General features: G+C 40.7%; 1 protein-coding gene across 1 annotated transcript in view; it reads right to left on the bottom strand.

Annotated features, from left to right (window-relative positions):
* FMN2 (formin 2) overlaps positions 1-18,651 on the bottom strand; it is a 162,061-nt gene that overhangs the window by 66,420 nt on the left and 76,990 nt on the right. Inside the window, exon 9 of the mRNA XM_061989984.1 lies at positions 12,970-13,031. Coding sequence (XP_061845968.1) covers positions 12,970-13,031 — 62 coding nt within the window. The remainder of the gene's footprint in view (positions 1-12,969; positions 13,032-18,651) is intronic.

The raw sequence follows: 18,651 nt of genomic DNA, 5'->3' as shown, positions 1-18,651 counted from the left end.
TCTAATTCTCTAATTATAACTACCACCTGAAAGCACTGTTATTAGGAAGTTTGTTAAAGCACATTAAAGTAACTATTCCACAAGTAGCTTTATGTAATAAGACACTCCTATTAAAATTAGCTAGATCTTAATATGCAGTTGATTATCAATGCATATTTAAACAACTTTATAAAAAGTAAACTACACAATCATGTGTAAGAACTATGTGATTGTACCATACACTGCTGCAGTATCAAAGTCCTTCTAACTTGATGCAATAACACTTATTGATATTAAATAAATTATTAAGGGCTTGGCTCTTTGTGGGGTGTGGGTTTCTTTGTTTATAAAAGGTCACTAAGATGTATACAGTAACTTTGTGGTTTAACAAGACTTTAATTCCTCAGTAAATAGGAATTGAGCCCTTGGAACTGTGGCTTTTGAAATTAGGGTGTGTTTGGATTTGGAGAGTGCCCAAATTTCATTCACATTTAAGAAAGGAAAGCAGCATGCCAGACATACGCAATCAGAAAAAACGATTACATTCTGAGGGAAGACTGTAAAACAAATGCTCCCATATACTCCATAGAGATCAAATAGAAAGGCTGAGAACTAGTCCAGTGGTATTTAAATATCCAGCAAAATAATCCCAATCCAATAAACAACCTCCAGGAACTAAAAATTAAATTAATAGCTACAAAGTAGCCAAACAATGAGAAGTTATTCCCACTAACACAGGATGAGCCTAAGAAATAAGGGAGTAGTGAAATATGTCAAGCTCTATGGTACTACCCTTTGTTTACACTTTTATTGTACAATTTTGTTGTAATTAGTGAAGCTACCAAGTGAAGCAAATGCAAGGTCTGATGTGCTTTAGCCAAACACTGAAAGCCTAATGAGAAATAAAAATCAATTTGAAAATGTTTCTTCGACGATATGGCTCTAGCAAACAGAGGATCCAGGATCCTGTTATGAAGGAGGGTTTTTTTCCCTTTTACCCAAGCAAAGAATGTTGGAGTAATCTGTCTTCTGCTCCAGGCAAAACAAAATACTCTCATTCCAAATTTTTAAGTCTTTCCTGAGATTAGCATATGATGTTTTCCTCAATCAGGACAATATTTCCTAGACATTTTCTGTAATTTGTGAAAGTAATGACAAAAAGAACACAATGGCATTTGGTTATTTCTATGGACTGCAAATTTACAGATAATCCATTACACTGAAGTATTTCAGAGATGACATTAAGAAAGCGTTTGAGAAGTTCTGTATTAGTACATTAGGCACATAGGAGGAATATCTTTTAAAATCAAAATAAAATGGTCTCATGCACTACAAAAAAGAGATATGCAAAAACAGATCATGAGGGCAGTATCTATTCCATACTTTCAACAACACAATCTCTCACTATCATGCCTATGCAGTACATAAAATTAATTTTTTACATGCTAAAGAATGTATGGAATGAGAGATAATTGTACTGTGTTAGAGGACAAATTAAAAATAATATAAAAAAAAAAAAAAAAACAAGCTGAACCAGAAATGCTGTGACATATGGATGAGAGACATTTAAAAGTACAAAGATTTAGCAGGAGTTAGAATAGGTTTTCCATTTAAACATTATTTTCCTGAGCAGTGTTGAGTAAACTAGTTTTTCAAGGATGAAATAAGAGTAGAAGTGTTTCCTACGTCTTGTCAGATTTTTTGTTTTAATTTTCTTTACCTTTTTGGTTTTTCTATAGAGTGCACTGGAGTTTATTGTCTCTCTCTTCAGGTTAAAAGGTGGATTATTTATGAAAAATTCCATAAAGAAACAAATAATTCCAAAATAGGCCATAAAAACTTAGTGTCTAAAGCCCCAGAAGATGTAAAAGCAATTAACATTCTAAAAATTACAACATGAGTGGAACAGAAAATCCAATACAGTAGCATATATTGGCCTTCAAAGCCATTCTGTGACCTTCAAAGCCATTCTGTGATGTGCACTTTACCATAGAATTATAGTCACAGAATGGTAGGTGTTGGAGGGGACCTTTAGAGAGCATCTAGTCCAACCCCCGTGCAGAAGCAGTTTTACCTAGATGAGGTTGCACAGCAACACATCCAGGCGGGTCTTGAAGACTTCCAAGGAAGGAGACTCCACATCCTCCCTGGGCAGCTTGTGCTCTGTCATCTATTCCAATTTTTTCTTATGTTTAAATGGAACTTTCTGTGTTCCAGCTTCATCCAATTATCCCTTGTTCTGTGGCTAGATACCATAGAAAAAAGACATGCCCCAACCTCCTGACATTCACCATTTATATACTTGCAAATATTAATGAGATTCTCCCTCAGTGTCCTCTTCTCTAGAATAAACAGCCCCAGTTCCCACAGTCTTTCCTCCTAAGGAAGATGCTCCAGTCCCTTGATCATCTTACTGGCCCTGCACTGGACTCTCTCCAGAAGTTCTCTGTCCCTCTTCAGCTGGGGAGCTCAAGATGACTCATACTCCAGATGAGGCCTCACTAGGGTAGAGAGGGCAGAATCTCCCTCAACCCACTGGCCACACTCTTCTTGATGCATCCCAGGATGCCATTGGCCTTCTTGGCCATGAGGGCACATTGCTGGCTCAGGTTTAGTTTATTGTCAACCAGGACTCTCAGGTCTCTCTCCACAGAGCTGCTCTCCAGCAGTTCAATCCCCAGCCTGTACTGGTGCATAGGGTTGCTCCTTCCCAGATGCAGGACTCTGCACTTGTCCTTGTTGAATCTCATGAGTTTTTTTTCTGTCCAACTGTCAGCCAGTTAGGATCCCGCTGAATAGCAGCACAGCCTTCTGGTGAATCAACCAGATCTCCCAGTTTGGCATCATCAGTCAACTTGCTGAGGGTACACTCTGTCCCCTTTATCCAGGTCTGTAGGCACAAATGTGGCTTGGACCAGCCAGCTTGAATAAAGATGGTAGGGACAAGTTAATGCAGCTGGCAAGCTACTTCCAATTATCAGAAACAGGTGTTGCAAGTTAATCAATTGGGCCCTGGGTGATCACATGGGCAGAAGCAGCATATAAGGAAGTACCTAGCAAAGGAAGGGTGGCTTTGAGTCAACTCTGTTGGTTGTACTATGTTGCCTGTGTACCTCTCTACATGTGCATTACCTAGATTCTCTACATCTTTGAATGAATATTGCTTGCACTGCTACAACATTTGGTGACCCTGACGTGATCAGCCGAATTTGTTGGATTAGGAACCCTTGGCAGAAAATCGCCTGGATTCCTGTTGGAAAAGGCAAGTGACCCGATGAAACTGGTATCATGGGAAAGATGATGAGCAAAGAAGAAAACCCTATTGACAACCTCCAGCATATCCTCTTTGTTAAGACTTGTAAGATGGGGACAGGAAGTAGGTTTCTTCATCTCCCCACAGGAAGTATGTGAAATGAGACATTGGCAAAATCTAGGAGACACGTTGAATAATGCTATTGGCCTGTGTAAACTAGTATCATCCATTCTACAACAGCTAGAAGCTGAGTGGGCTACAGCTGCTGCCGTGAACGCAGAAAATGCTATACCATCTGTGTTCCCAGTAGATGCTAAAAGGTTCTTTGGAGGTGGTGACTTTATAGTGCCATTGGCTCCACCTCTAGAAGAAAATACTAAGAGATTCTTCGGAGGTGATAATGTCATAGTACCCTCAGCTCCAATTCTAGAGGAGGAGCGTATGGATGTGAGCCCATCCCCCCTGGAACCCCCTAGAGCACCGTTCCAGGAGCCGAATGCATGTATTGTTTCTCCTCTCCTCCCACCCACCCTTCTCCGTCCTGCCCCAATCCCATCCTGCTGCCAGGCCTGAAGGAGTACCTGGCAGAGAACGAAAGGTATGCTTTGCCCACAATACTACGGATCTGCCATTGCCCCTGAGCTCATCAACCCCCGAGTGTATTCCTCTTCCATCATCACCCCCAACATCTAGTGAAGGGAAAGATCAACAAAGACAATTGTTACAGGAAGAATTAATAAGGCATGGAGAAGATATAAAACAGACTTTGGCCCACTTGGAGGAACTGATGGAAAAGCCAAAAGCAACAGCTAATCAGCTGTTGAAATGGATTATGCAATATGGCTTGACCCATCCATCCGGTCTTGGTTTAGGCCCATCAGGGAACAAAAGACCACGATTAGCCTCAAGTACTGAAGAGGCTGAGAATTGCCAAAGGGCAGGGAGAGCTCAATTGCTGCTTAAGGTTCAGGACAAAACAGACCAGGCTGCTCAGCTTGGGGAAGAAAACAGAAAATAATTCAATGCAACATCAACTAAAACATAAACTTAAAACCCCCAAGAATAACCAAAATAAAACAACACAGAGTAATACAACAATGAAGAGTCCAACCAGCCCTTTAAGAACACCTTCTTGCCACACCTGCCCTCTTCCTGGGCTCAGAGCCCTGATCCCCATGTTTTTATCTCCTTTCTCCCCCCAAGAAAATGCTCGGGGCGGGGGGGGGGGGGTGCAGGGAGTGGGGGTTTCAGTCAGTCTATTCTGGGTAGCTTCTGCCATTTGTCCCTCCTCAGGACCGATCAACTCTGCACCAGTCCTCCCTGAAAGTCCGTGGGGTACCTCACACACACAGCAGCCCTGCACGGGCTGCTCCGACGCGCACTTATTCCAAAGGCTGCAGCTCCTCTCTGCCTCTCGTGTGGGGCTGCTCTGCGGCGCGCAGGCTCTCCAACACGGCCTGTGCCATGGCCGTCTCCCCACACAGTCCCTCGCCTGTCTGAGCTCACTCACACGGAGCTGCTGTCCTGCCACGCTCAGTCCTGCCATGGCCCTCCATAGGTTGAAGTGGTACAGCCTGCATTCTCGCTACAGCTTGCAGAGGGGTCTCTGGTCTACTGCTTCTCCTTCATTCCTCCTTCTCTGGCTGAAGGGTCCGCGTGGTCACCTCCATCTTGTATCACTCTTACAACTCCTGCCAGCACTTCAAATTCCCGTCCCTAAATAGTGATGGCAGAGGCGCCAGATTGGCCCAGCTGGGCTGGAGGTGGCTTTGAAGCAGGAGCTGGGGGAGAATCCAAAAACTCTTTACCAGGTCTTCACTGCAACCCGCTCCCCCCGTTACCAAGCAAAATCTGCTCCTTGCTAAACCAGGACGCATACGTTCAAACTTTATTAGATCATATTTTCACCAGTGGACTAATGACTCCATTTGACTGCCAGAAGCTAGCAGAAACCTTCCTGAAGCCCACTCAGGTATTACTATGGGAGTCTGAATGGGAAAAAAGAGTTGATGTGGCAGTAGTAGAAAATACGGACTTACAGCAGGAAGATCCGCAGCCAGTTGTCACAGCGGATATGATGTTAGGAAAAGGACCGTTTGCTGACCCTCAGGTACAAGCCTGACTCCATGAAGCTATTTTGCAGCCACCAGTTTATATACCTAAAGGAACTAAAATAACTCAATTAGTTCCTTTCAGGGCTAAAGTTCCATTTGCAGGTAGTCATAAGCGTCGAGATGGTGGGTTTGGATCCACTGGAGTACCTGAGGTAAGACCGGCAATGCCACTTTCATAGGGAAAGCCCACTCAAGAGAGTTGTATTCCAATATCCAAATGGTGAACACATGGTTGGGTACAATACATTACTGGATACGGGAGCAGACGTTACCATTGTTCTGTTATCCTATTGGCCAAAAAGCTGGCCTTTAGAGAATTTAGACACCCCTGTTGTGGGAGTAGGAGGCATACAGATGACAAAAATTAGCAGAGATCTGATTTCAGTATGGATATAGGACAAAGAGAATAGATGTGTACAAATTAAACTCTATGTAATGAACACTTCAGTTTGGCTTTTAGGTAGAGACGCCTTACACCAATTGGGATTTCTTTTGTCAAATGAAAATTTTTAGTGGCGGCCATTGATGGGCGACCAATCCTGAAGTTAACCTGGCTCACAGATAAACCAGTTTGGATTGATGAATGGCCGCTAAGCAAAGAAAAGCTCGCCTAGATTCATGAATGAGTAAATGAACTAGAAAAAGGTCATATTAAGCCATCCACTAGTCCACGAAATACATCCATTTTTACTATCCCTAAAAAATCAGGGAAATGGAGGCTGTTAAACGATTTAAGAGCTTTTAATGCAGTGATGCAGGATATGGGTGCTTTACAGCCAGGATTACTCTCTCCTGCAATGCTTCTAAAAGAATGGCCCCTATTGGTGATTGACCTAAAGAACTGTTTTTTCACAATTCCTCTACATGAGAATGACAGTGTGAATTTTGCTTTTACAGTACCATCCATTAACAAACAAGAGCTGGCAAAACGATACCAATGGACTGTTTTACCTCAGGGAATGAAGAACTCACCAACTATTTGTTAAACTTATGTTGCTTGGGCACTGGCACCTCTGCGCAAAAAATACCCTGATGTTTTATTTTACCATTATATGGATGATATCCTGATTGCAAGAAAAGACCTGGACCAGCAGCAGATTCTATAAGAAGTGAAGTGACAGTTGAGCATCTCCAGGTTTGTGATTGTGCCAGAAAAGGTACAAATGCACGCCTCTTGGAAATATTTAGGTAATATTATCACTAGTGTGTGTGTTTATCCTCAGAAGGTGGCAATTAAAACAGAAATTGCTAATTTAACAGACGTTCAAAAGCTAATAGGTGATATCCAATGGATACGAACCATATGTGGTATCATGAATGAGGATCTTGTGCCACTAATGCCTTTGTTAAAGGGCTCAGTAGAGGCTGACAGTGCGTGAAAACTGTCCCGGCATCAAATAAAAGCAATAGAAAAGATAGGAAACAAGATAGTCAATAACTACAGTCATCGATATGATCCTGACTTGTCAATTAACATTCATGGTCAAAACCATCATGTAATGGCAGTCTTGATGCAATGGGATTCAGTAGAGAAAGACTCATAGATGATCTTGGAGTGGATGTTTCTGCCATATAATTTGCAAAAAACAATTACCACAAGACTAAAAGCTATTGCAAAAATAATAGTTAAGGCCAGGAAACGTCTGTTGGAAATAGCAGGGATTGAGGCAGACGTCATTTTCGTTCGTCTCACAGATGAGTTCTTGAACTGGGCACTGCAACAATCTGATGAATTACAGTGGGCCTTATTGTCATATTCAGGAACTATAAATAATCATTATCTGGTCCGTAAATTGTTTTCTGTTAAATTTCAAATGGAAGACAGGCCGTTGAGATCAGCAGTACCTATTAAAGGCCTGACTGTTTTTACTGATCCAAGCCAAAGCAGGAGTGGTTTGGTGGGAGAATGGAAAATGGCAAAACCTAACTGTTCACTCCTCAGGCAGTTCAGTTCAACTATTGGAGCTGATGGCTGTAGTTAAAACTTTCGAGAAATGGCCAGACGCCCCATTAAACATCATCTCTGATTCCCTATATGTGGTCAATGCTGTCACTCCATTAGAGAGAGCGTTGTTAAAACAGATGTCTAATCAGAATCTCAATAACTTATTTCTATGGCTCTGGCATCAGATAAATGAACGTCAAACTGCTTATTATATTGGACGTATTCGAAGCCATTTGGGCTTAAAAGATGGCCTATCAGTTGGCAATGAAATTGTTGACAAGATAGTAGCAGCTCCTTTATTGATACCTATGGGACCAATAATTGACAAATTTTCTCAAGCCCGAAGATCACACGATTTTTTTCACCAAAGTGCGAAAATGCCAGCAAATCAGTTTGACCTGACCATATCGGACACTCAGGCTATTGTTTTCACATGTCCTGCATGCCAGAATCAAATCGACCTAGGAGTAGGAGTCAATCCCAGGGGTCTGGCACCATTAGGAATATGGCAATCGGATATAACTGTCTATGCTCCCTTTGCACAATTTAAACAAATATATGTCACCATTGATACCTATTGAGCCATGGTTTGGGCCACAGCCTTAACGAGCGACAGTGCTCGAGACGTCATAAGACAGTGGAGGAGTTGCTTTGCAGTCCTTGGTGTTCCACAAGAGATAAAAACTGATAATGACTCGGGATACACAGCCAGTAGAACACGTAAGTTTCTGAACTTATGGGGTGTCAAACATACTACTGGAATCCCTGGAAATTCGACCGGTCAAGCCATTATTGAATGTACACATCAAACCTTAAAAGGACTGCTAGAAAAAACAAAAAACGGGGGAAGAGAGGGTGAGCCCTCAAGACAGACTGATGAAAGCTCTTTATACAATGAATCATCTCAGAATTGTGGCAAACCAGAAAAAATCACCGGCATTAACACACTTTGCCCAAATGAGTCAGGATTTGGTTTTACTGATAAATCTAAAGTTTGGTATACGAATCCTGTTACTGGAGAGTGGCAAGGACCTGCAGATCTGTTAACATGGGGAAGAGGCTATGCTTGTGTCAATACAGATCAAGGTCCAAAGTGGATTCCAGCAAAATGGATCAAGCCACCTCAACCGAAAGGACTTAATGACTGTAAGACCAATGGAAAAAACATTCTTGGTTCTTGGACAGAACCAAGTGATCCACCCCCAATCTATCACCCTATTAAAATGTAAACCCTGTCAACCGTGGCACCATACATGTTGCTATAAATTCCTCGAGCAATTTGTATCGCATTAAAAGAATAGAAGAACTTAAAAAGACAGACACTGGAAACTTGAAAGCAAAAATAGTGTGTTTTCTACAGTTCCATCTTGCAGATAATGCTCACAGATCAGCATGCTAAAGAAGTTGAAGAAAAGTCTGAAACTACATTCAGGAAACACAAATATCAGTGGAGTTACAGAGAACTCATCCCTTCTTGCCAGTATGCGTCCCTCCTAGCAACATATATCAGATTATGTTTATTTTGAGTTTATGGATTTCTGTATTATATTGTTCAGCGATGTAGCTGTTATTGACCTTTTGTTGTAAACTCACAGCCATGGGTAAAAATATTTATGTTTTCTTCATGTACCTTTAATTTTTAAATGTGTTGCTGAAGGCTGGCTGGTCCAAAAAGAAAAAGGGGGGAATTGTAGGCACAAATGTGGCTTGGACCAGCCAGCTTGAATAAAGATGGTAGGGACAAGTTAATGCAGCTGGCAAGCTACTTCCAATTATCAGAAACAGGTGTTGCAAGTTAATCAATTGGGCTCTGGGTGATCACATGGGCGGAAGCAGCATATAAGGAAGTAGCTAGCAAAGGAAGGGTGACTTTGAGTCAACTCTGTTGGTTGTACTATGTTGCCCGTGTACCTCTCTGCATGTGCGTTACCTAGATTCTCTACATCTTTGAATGAATATAGCTTGCACTGTTACAACACAGGTCATTGATGAAGATGTTGAACCGATCCCTGTGGAACTCTACTGGCCTCCAACTCAGTTCTGTGCCATTGATCACCACCCTCTGGGCTCTGTCATTCAGCCAGCTCTTGATCCACCTCTCCATCCACTCGTCCAAACCATACTATCTGAGCTTTCTGATGAGGATGTGATGGGATAAAAGGGTCAAAAGCCTTTTTAAAGTCAAAGCAGATGACATCCACTGCTCTCCCCTCATCTAGCCAGCCTTGTAGAAGGCTAAAAGGTTGGTCAAGCAGGATTTTGCCTTGGTGAAGCCATATTAACTCCCCTGATAACCATCTTTTGCTTCATATGTTTAGTTATGACATTCAGGATGAGTTATTCCATCACCTTTCCAGGGATGGAGGTGAGGCTGACTGGCCTGTACCTTCCTGCCCTTTTTGAAGACTGGAGTGACATTGGCCTTTCTCCAGTCCTCAGGCACCTCGCCTGTCCTCCATGATTGCCCAAAAATGATGGACAGAGGCTTAGTAACCACATCAGCCAGCTCCCTCAGCACTCTAGGATATATCCCATCAGGACCCATTGACTTATGAGTCTTAAGCTTGGCCAAAAGTCTTTAACCTCTCTCTCTTCCACCCAGGGCAAGTCCTCTGTTGTCCAGGCCATCCTACTGTCCTTGCTGGACTGGGCTTTCCGAGAGTCAGCCTTGGCTCTAAAGACTGAAGCAAAGAAAATATTCAGTAGCTCAGCCTTCTCTGCATCCTCAGTCACCAGTGCACCCTCTGTGTTCAGCAGCAGGCTCATACTGTCCCTAATCTTCCTTTTGCAGCTGATGTACCTGAAAAACCCCTTCATATTTTTCTTAACTTTCCTGGCTAGGTTTAATTCTAGAAGGGCTCTAGCCTTCCTGGTTGCACCCCTGCATGCTCTGGCAATGTTCCTATACTCTTCCCAAGAAATCAGACCCTGTTTCCATCTCTCAGAGATGGCTGTTTTTTCCCTGAGTTGTCCCAGCAGATCCCTGCTTATCCATGGAGGCCTCCTGCCTCCTTTTCCTGCTTTCCTACATGTGGGGACACGCTGGTCCTGGGCTTGGAGGAAGTGGCATTTGAAGATCAAGCAGCTGTCGTGGGCACTTCTGCCTTCTAGGATCTTATCCCATGAGATCCATCCAAGTAGGTCTTTGAAGAGGCCAAAGTCGTCTCGCCTGAAATCCATGGTCACAGTCTTGCCTCTTCCTGCCTCTTGTCCTGCCTCTTCCACAAAGGATCTTGAACTCTATCATATCCCGATCACTGCAGCCAAGTTTGCCTCCAACCTTCACATCTTCAACCAGACTCTCCTTATTTGTCAGCACAAGCTCCAGCAGCACACCTCTCCTCATTGGTTCCTCAATCACCTGTGACAGGAAGTTGTTGTCAATATCCTGTAGGAACCTCCTGGACTGTGTGTGCTTGTCTGTGTGGCTTTGTCAGCAAATATCAGGGAGGCTGAAGTTCTCCATGCGGACCAGGGATTGTGACTATGAGGCTGCTCTCAGTTGTTTGTAGAAGGCCTCATCCACATCCTCCTCCTGATCAGGTAGCCTGTAGCAAACTCTTAACAACAGTATCACCTACATTACCCTGCCCCTTAATTTTCATCCGTAGGCACTCAACCTGTCCTTCATCCCCCCCCAGGCAGAGTTCAGTACACATTAATTGCTCCCTCATATAGAGAGCAACTTCACCTCCTCACCTTGTTGGCCTGTCCTTCCTGAGCAATACATGTTGTTATGTTTCATATTTTGAGGTTCTTTGGAGGGCAAATAGAAAGCCTCTTTGCTCTTGCCAGAGATGTCTATCTAGACGTCCATGTATGCTAGCAGTAGACTCAGAGAATCAGATAATGCTCATGGGCTTCAGCTGAAGGCAGAAATGTGCTTCTAGAATCCACTTTTTCAAATTTTGCAAGTGACTGGCTTTGTATAGTTTTAGAACAAGCCTCAGTATACTCCGAATCTCTGATTTTGCATACCTAGTGGTTAAACACTTTCTGATGATTAGTACTAGACATTTATGAAGCTCCTAGCATTTTATACTGGTTTTTATTAGATTAACTTAGAGCAACTATTTTCCTTTCAAAGAGCTGAAATTATTTTTTGAGGAATCACTGAAATAACAATAAATAAAAGCCTTCTGGAGAGTACCTCTGTAGAGAGAGTCCTGGTTGATAATAAATTAAACATGAGCCAGTAATGTGCCCTCGTGGCCAAGAAAGCCAATGGCATCCTGGGATGCATCAAGAAGAGTGTGGCCAGCAGGTTAAGGGAGGTTGTGCTCCCCCTCTACTCTGCCCTGGTAAGGCCTCGTCTGGAGTACTGTATCGAGTTTTGGGCTCCCCAGTTCAAGAGGGACAAAGAACTTCTGGAGAGAGTCCAGCACAAGATCACCAAGATGATCAAGGGACTGGAGCATCTTTCTTATGAGGAAAGGCTGTGGAATCTGGGACTGTTCAGCTTGGATAAGAGACTGAGAGAAAACCTTGTTAGTACTTTTAAGTATTTGAAAGGTGCATATCAAGGGAATGGGGCAACACTTTTTTCTGTAGTGTCCAGTGATAGGACAAGACGTAAAGGACAATAGCTGGAACACAAGAAGTTCCATTTAAACTTAAGAAAAAACTATTTTACTACAAGGGTGATGGAGCACTGGCACAGGTTCCCCGGGAAAGGTGTGGAGTTTCCTTTTCTGAAGGTTTTCAAAACCTACCTGGACACATTCCTGAGTGATCTGATCTAGGTGGACTTGCTCAAGCAACTGGGGGTGGACTAGATGATCTTTAGGAGCCCCTTCCAATTCCCACCATTCTGTGATTCTGTGAAAAGCTGTAGTGTCACAAATAGAATGATTGCTGTTATTAAAACTTTTTTTTTTTAATTGATGTATTGCATTTGTATGACAAAATTTTGGTAGCAGGGAGTGCTACATGGGTGCCTTCCATAAGAAGCTCCATAAGAAGTTTCTTTTATGTCAAATAGAGCAAATGCCAACAACTCCAAAATGGATATGCCACTGGCCAAGAGTAAGCCAATCATCAATGATAGTAGAGCCTTCATGATAACATATTTAAGAAGTGGAGGGGTGGGAAGAAACTGCATAATAGCAAATGGGGCCATGAGAGAAAGGTGAGAATACATGAAACAACTCTGCAGACACTAGGGTCAGTAAAGAAGGGGAAAGACGTGCTCAAGGTGCCAGAGCAGAGATTCCCCTGCTACAGTGAATTTTTTTGCCATGATTATAATTGCTAAGTGATCTCTCAGTCCTTATCTTGGCCCATCAGCCTTTCATTATTATTTTCTCTGTGTTGTACAGTTAAGGGACAGCTTTGGTAAGCACATGGCATCCACACAGGGGTAACCCACCACAATTCATCAGCTTATGTTAGTATGGTTGAATAGTTATATTAGAGAAGATATGAAATGAAGCCAAGGACCTGGAGCGCAAGGACTGCAGACCAAAGACTGCCCACCCACAAATGTATGCACTATATAAAACATACGGTGGCAGTTAATATAATATAAATACTTATTATTTTAGTTGCTTTGAGGAAAATAGTCACTTCAAAATAGGATATGTTCTACAAGCTTTCTGAATACTACTGATGCAAACAAAAAATACTTTCATGTGGACCTACAGTATTCCTCATCATATGGACTTCCTTTGATTACTCACGTTCTCATACAGGGCTTGAAGGGTCTCTAGGTCAACCACAGAGTTGTCCAGGTTCACAACAGCTATAAAAAAGACAAAAGAAAAAAAAATTACTTGTCAAGATAAGAATCCCTATTTGAAAGAAAGACTGAGCACAATACCTAGCAGTACTTTTTAGGACCTACTGGTCATACAGCTTAAAGGTTTTAACTTTATTAATGCCTTGAATAGTGCTGTTCCTATGACTATGGGCTAGCAACCTGGTAGAGCCAGGTGTCAAGTGTTAAGGAATTCATCTCCCTTCCCCCAAACACACAAACATGATCCCACGAGTATGGCCATAGCCAGAGATGAGAGATAAGCTTTACAGCAGGCTTTCACGGTCCGACTGAAAGCATTATAAAAATTTGTAAATCTGCACCACAGCCACACACACACTCACACAACAAAGCTCACTCCTGTCACTGGTTGGCTTCAGTCTTAAACTGATTAATCCATAAGTCAGCCAGTTAACTTTGAAACACCTGACAAGGGTCAAGTCTTCTGTGCACTAAGCCGACACATTTAACACAGATACAAAATATGCTTTTCCTGTTCCCAACCAATTCTGGCACCACACACATACTATACATTTTCAGCATAAAAAACCCAGTTATCAGCAAAGACAGTTTGATTTCCAATACCTAACCTGGATAAAAATTATCATAAAGAGGGGTATACTTTTAGGAACACAATTCTGACTCCTCATTTCTATTACAAACATTTCATGAGGCATAGGAAATGTTTGTGCAAACTAATGAAGAATTTTCCTCAGCTGATACACAGAATTATTTTAAACATAGTACTTTCCAGGCTTGCTCTTACATGTTTTTGCAAGCACATTAGCTGTTTATTTAAAAGCCAGCTAAATCCAGCTTTCCTCATCCAGACTTTAAATCTTGAAAGAAATTTAGAATGTGGTATTAGAACATACATGATAGTAATAATTTTTATCACAGTATATGTCTTTCTCCTATTTTGCACTTCAGTTGGGTTTTTTTTTTGCAATGGGCTCTGCAATTATATGTGTGCACTTGTACAATAAAGAGGATAATCCAGGGAAGACAAATCTAGAAATTGTAACAATGATCAGTGATAGAAGCCCAGTACTAGTTTACTTTATGTCCTCAACTGTCACAGAGAAATTCTGTGTATATGTCTGAAGACCGTAGGCCATATAATTCAACCTCATATGTTTCTGATTGCTCTAAAGCCTTTAGAGATACCACTCTGAGTCTGGGATTCATCATGTTTCCTCTTTCCAGCCCTGAGACACAGTTTTAGTTACAGTATAAGAAAACTATAAACAAAGAAGTATTGATCTTGATTAAACTAAGCAGGCCAAACTGTACCTCTAATGAGGACACGAAGTTAACTTATAGGACTGCAACAAAAAATAGTTAGGAAATCCTTTAATTTTCAAAATATTATTAGAATTTCTTTTTTCTCTGATTTTTTGTCTTACCAGAAAGTAAGAGAATCTGAAAGATCGTGGCAATGTAACAGTCAAAGCTTCAGGAAGCAACATCTTTTTTGTTTTGGTTTGGTTTAGAGGGGGTGACACACGCAAAAATCTGCTGCTAATTATTTGGGATATTTTAAAATACCTTCCCTCTACCCAAGTGTAGTAATTGTTGCAACAGAGACTTAAAAGATGCCTTCTCAACAAGGTACTGTACTGTATGTTGGATTTAATGATCCCTGTTTCTCAATACGACTATTTACATGCTTAGATGCCAAATTTAGCTTGTAGAACTGGAGACTAACATGCAAATAGAATCTGAGTCTAGATTGTTTTGTGAGCTCTACTTTAAGAAAACACATATGTCAAAGCCTATATATAAGCAGCTTTATTAAAATCAGGTTATATTATGAAACTCACGTTTGTATTATCCCTAAGTTTCAGAATTCTTATGCTTATGCAATGTTTTCATATATGAACACACTCACAACCCTTCAACTATTTATTTTGAGTTGCTCCTCCCCTCTCCCCTTCCTTCCAGAGACTGTCTACTCCTGCACTAAGAAATATGACATAAGTTCCTGCTCTGACTTTTGCTCAATGTTAAGATCACCAGTGGATTACTCAGGGAGCAATAGAACACTTTTGTTTAAATGCTTACAGGAGATAAGAGAACGCCTGGCAAACACAATGGTGCCAGGTCTGTGTACTTTCAACAAAATAGGTATGCGGAAAAGTGTACATACTTCAGGGAGCTGCTTAAAACAAATCACTTTGAAACAAGAACTTGGAGAAAATAGATACTAGTACATATGTTTCAAATCCCCCCCTTCCAAGACAAATATATTTCTATATATTTAATCAAAAGATGTCTATGTTCATAAATAGCACTCTGTCATCCAGCTAGGATTTTTCAATGTTCACCACAAGCTTGCTCCCCTCACTCTAAGTAATCAGGAGATGAGCTTCTGTTCCTTGGCAGTACTGCAGCATTATCATGCAGAACATAACAGTGGGCAAAATAAATCACAACTGTTGAATATTTAATTCTATTAACTAGACAACTTGAACTGATAAAAAAGCAATCATGTTTCCTCATGCAGACAAGCTTACTAGCTGAACATGTCCCTCCCTACAATTAGAATCACTATATAAATATCTAACCGAAGGATTCCATATGTGGTGACAAAATGAGGATGGAAAACACAGACAAACATTAATTTCTTTATATGAAAATACTTTGAGCTGTCCTACAATTTCAGTATAGTTTGATGCAAATATATGAAGAAGGGTTTATAATAGTCTGGCAGTTGCTGGATATTTCCATCCATGTCACTATTTCAGAAAATTCTTTGTTTGTGGTTTTGTATTTTTTTTTTTTCAAATCTGACATTGCCATTTCCTGGTCTTGACTACTACAAAATGATCTTTAATAGCCAGGACGTTATCCAGCCTGATACGTTCATAACCCAGCAGTGAAGAATATCTATTGGCTTTTACCCTAATAGAAACAATTCTCTTTTAATCATGTCAGACGCGGGCATTTGGTTGTACCTTCAATATTCCCTAGTTCTGTTGTTCTCTGGCATCCTTATTGTCACTGCTGCCAATAAAATAGGCAAGTCAGCACCAGTTTCAAGACCTAACACTATATAATTACTTAATGTACATACATATAGTTGTGTGAATATACACACATATGTGGATACAATTAAATCAAATTTAAACCAAAGATATATAGATAGATACACAAATATGCACAGATGAAAATCGAAGGAACTACAAAACTTGTTTTGGGGAGGTTTTGTTAAGCAAGCAGTAAATAGGTGATTTCAGAAAATCCACCCACTAAAAAAGAGGGCTGAAGAGCAATCTCAAAGAGTTGCTTGACTCTACAAAGGATAGAGGAGGAGAAAGATATTTTGAAAAATTTGTAGCCAAAATGAAGCTACAACCTCTTGCTGGTCTTAAACTTTCCTATTATTCTCTTTTTTTTGTCACAAGCCACATGGAAATTTCTATTGGTATCTTTGGGACAGAAATTATGTCTTTCTTATGCAACTACAGAATACAAAATAAATTCTACATTCTACATAAATTCTACAAAATAAATTGAATAAAAAAATAAATTACAACAAACTTACACTAACAAAGCCAACTTAGGTACTAGTTTCAAACTGAAAGGGTGGTAAAAAATATGCAGAGAGATAAAAAGCCTGGTACTAATAATATCAATGAATTTACAAGTCTGACTAGGCACGCTTCACCTGACAGAAGAATAATATTGCTGCCAAAAAACCCCTAAGATTAGTGTGAAACACACACTATATTCAGTTTAAGTCTGACAAAAGACATTTTCCCACATACATAAAAGCCAACACAGTCACAATTAAAAAAAAAAAAAAAAGGCACCAAACAATTCCAAAGGACCCAACACAGTAAATAACCACCATCTACAGGTCTTCAGGGGAACACAGTGTGTAACCACGCCACCAATGAGATCAAAGTCTTTCCCAGCAAATATAATCCTGAAGAAGAAATGCATGAGAAAACACCAGCAGGGAGTTGGAGAATGCACCGTGTATTCTCAGGAAGACTGTAAAAGGAAGTTGCTGTAAGGTTGGGGGTTTTTGTAAGGCAGATCATTATTCAGATATCTGGAAGCATGTGAACTACCAGCCACCACTAAACCAAAACTGACAGGCAACTTAGACACAGTAAATCTACACTCACCTGAGACTATGAATTTAAATCTACCAACATTACCACTTACGTAAACTGTTAGAGAAAATTTATCTTCCTACAGCTACCCAATGCTTGGAAACCATTCTGTTTACAAGTCTGAACCTTGGAATTTTCTTTTAAAATAAAAAAAGGCCAAAGTCTAAATCTTGGTCTTATACCTTTCAATTTCTCAGGGCAGGTTTCAAATGATGCTCCATTTTTCTGGCCTTTCCAAACATGCTGCTTAAGCTTTGCTGTCTCTAGACTCCACCTAAAAGCAAGTGTTCACTTCTTGAGAACGCCTAGAAGCAGTACTGTCTCTCTAAAAACTGACCGAGCAATTTCCAAATCCTACTTGACTGATAACATATTACAGTTTAACTACTCAGAAAAAAAAGCAGTAGCTGAAGAAAAATCATGTAAAATTTGTGAGAGGAATCCTGAACCAATCCACACTTCACAAACAAGCAAACCATTCAAGTTCTTCATGCTGATTTCCACCAAAACTGATTTCTCCACGACTCGTCATAAAACAAGCAGTATCACTCGAAGACGCCACGCCTTTTTGCCTCCTGCATATTTTTGCCTCTTCACTTTTATGTTTGCTCTCTTTCTCTAGGGAGCAAACAAAAGTCTTTGCAAGACTTCACATCCCCTCTGTCGAATGGCATGAAGAGACAGTCACTTCAGAAAATTACAAAGGCAAAACAATTCTTTGCTGAATGAAGGACCTCCTACTTCTACAGAAGATAGGCATGGTTTTCTAATCATGCATTTCTGCATGGGGCACAGATCTGGGGCTTTCTCAGCTGTTATGCCCATTCTGTGGCTCTAATACTCAAGATTATAAAATACTGAGAGATTACAAATTCCATGGTACTTTTTCCTAACTTTCATCTCCAGATAATTGCGCTCCATGTTAATACTTAAAAAACTTATACCCCAGGAATATTACTCCAAGCTGAAAAGTCTTGCAACAAAAACGGGCTTGGTTATCACTAAGAACTTGTATCCTTATTATATAGAAACAAATAACAACCTATACGTAAAGAGTCTCTGAATTTTGTGGCAAAACTGTAGCATTAAAAAACATTCAATCTTCTGAAACATTTTCAAGCAACTGTAGTTCAAAATTTGATGACACACATTCATGTCCAAATATCTAAAAACATCTTCAACAAAAGTACATACGGCATGGATCAGAGGCAAGAAACAGCACTTGGAACTGCTTGCACAGTGGCAGTAATTCACCTTGATCTAAAGTTTGTGTAAGAAACCAGAACAGTATACAACATTTTAAAGCACAAGCCATGGATTAAACTTGGCTATTACATCAGATTGTTTTTAAAGGACGTACAACCCAAATTTCTGGGAAGTAGTAGGAATCAATTAAGCAAGAATATGCATTTGCAAAATTTGAAGTAACTGAAGTAGGAAACCATTCACCAACTGTGAATCTTTAATATTGCTTTTTGAAC

Source organism: Colius striatus, chromosome 2 (assembly GCF_028858725.1).
Source record: "Colius striatus isolate bColStr4 chromosome 2, bColStr4.1.hap1, whole genome shotgun sequence".
NCBI classification, from domain to species: Eukaryota; Metazoa; Chordata; class Aves; order Coliiformes; family Coliidae; genus Colius; species Colius striatus.
The sequence above is the reverse complement of the archived record's forward strand: the minus strand, read 5'-3'. Positions and strand labels throughout refer to the sequence as shown.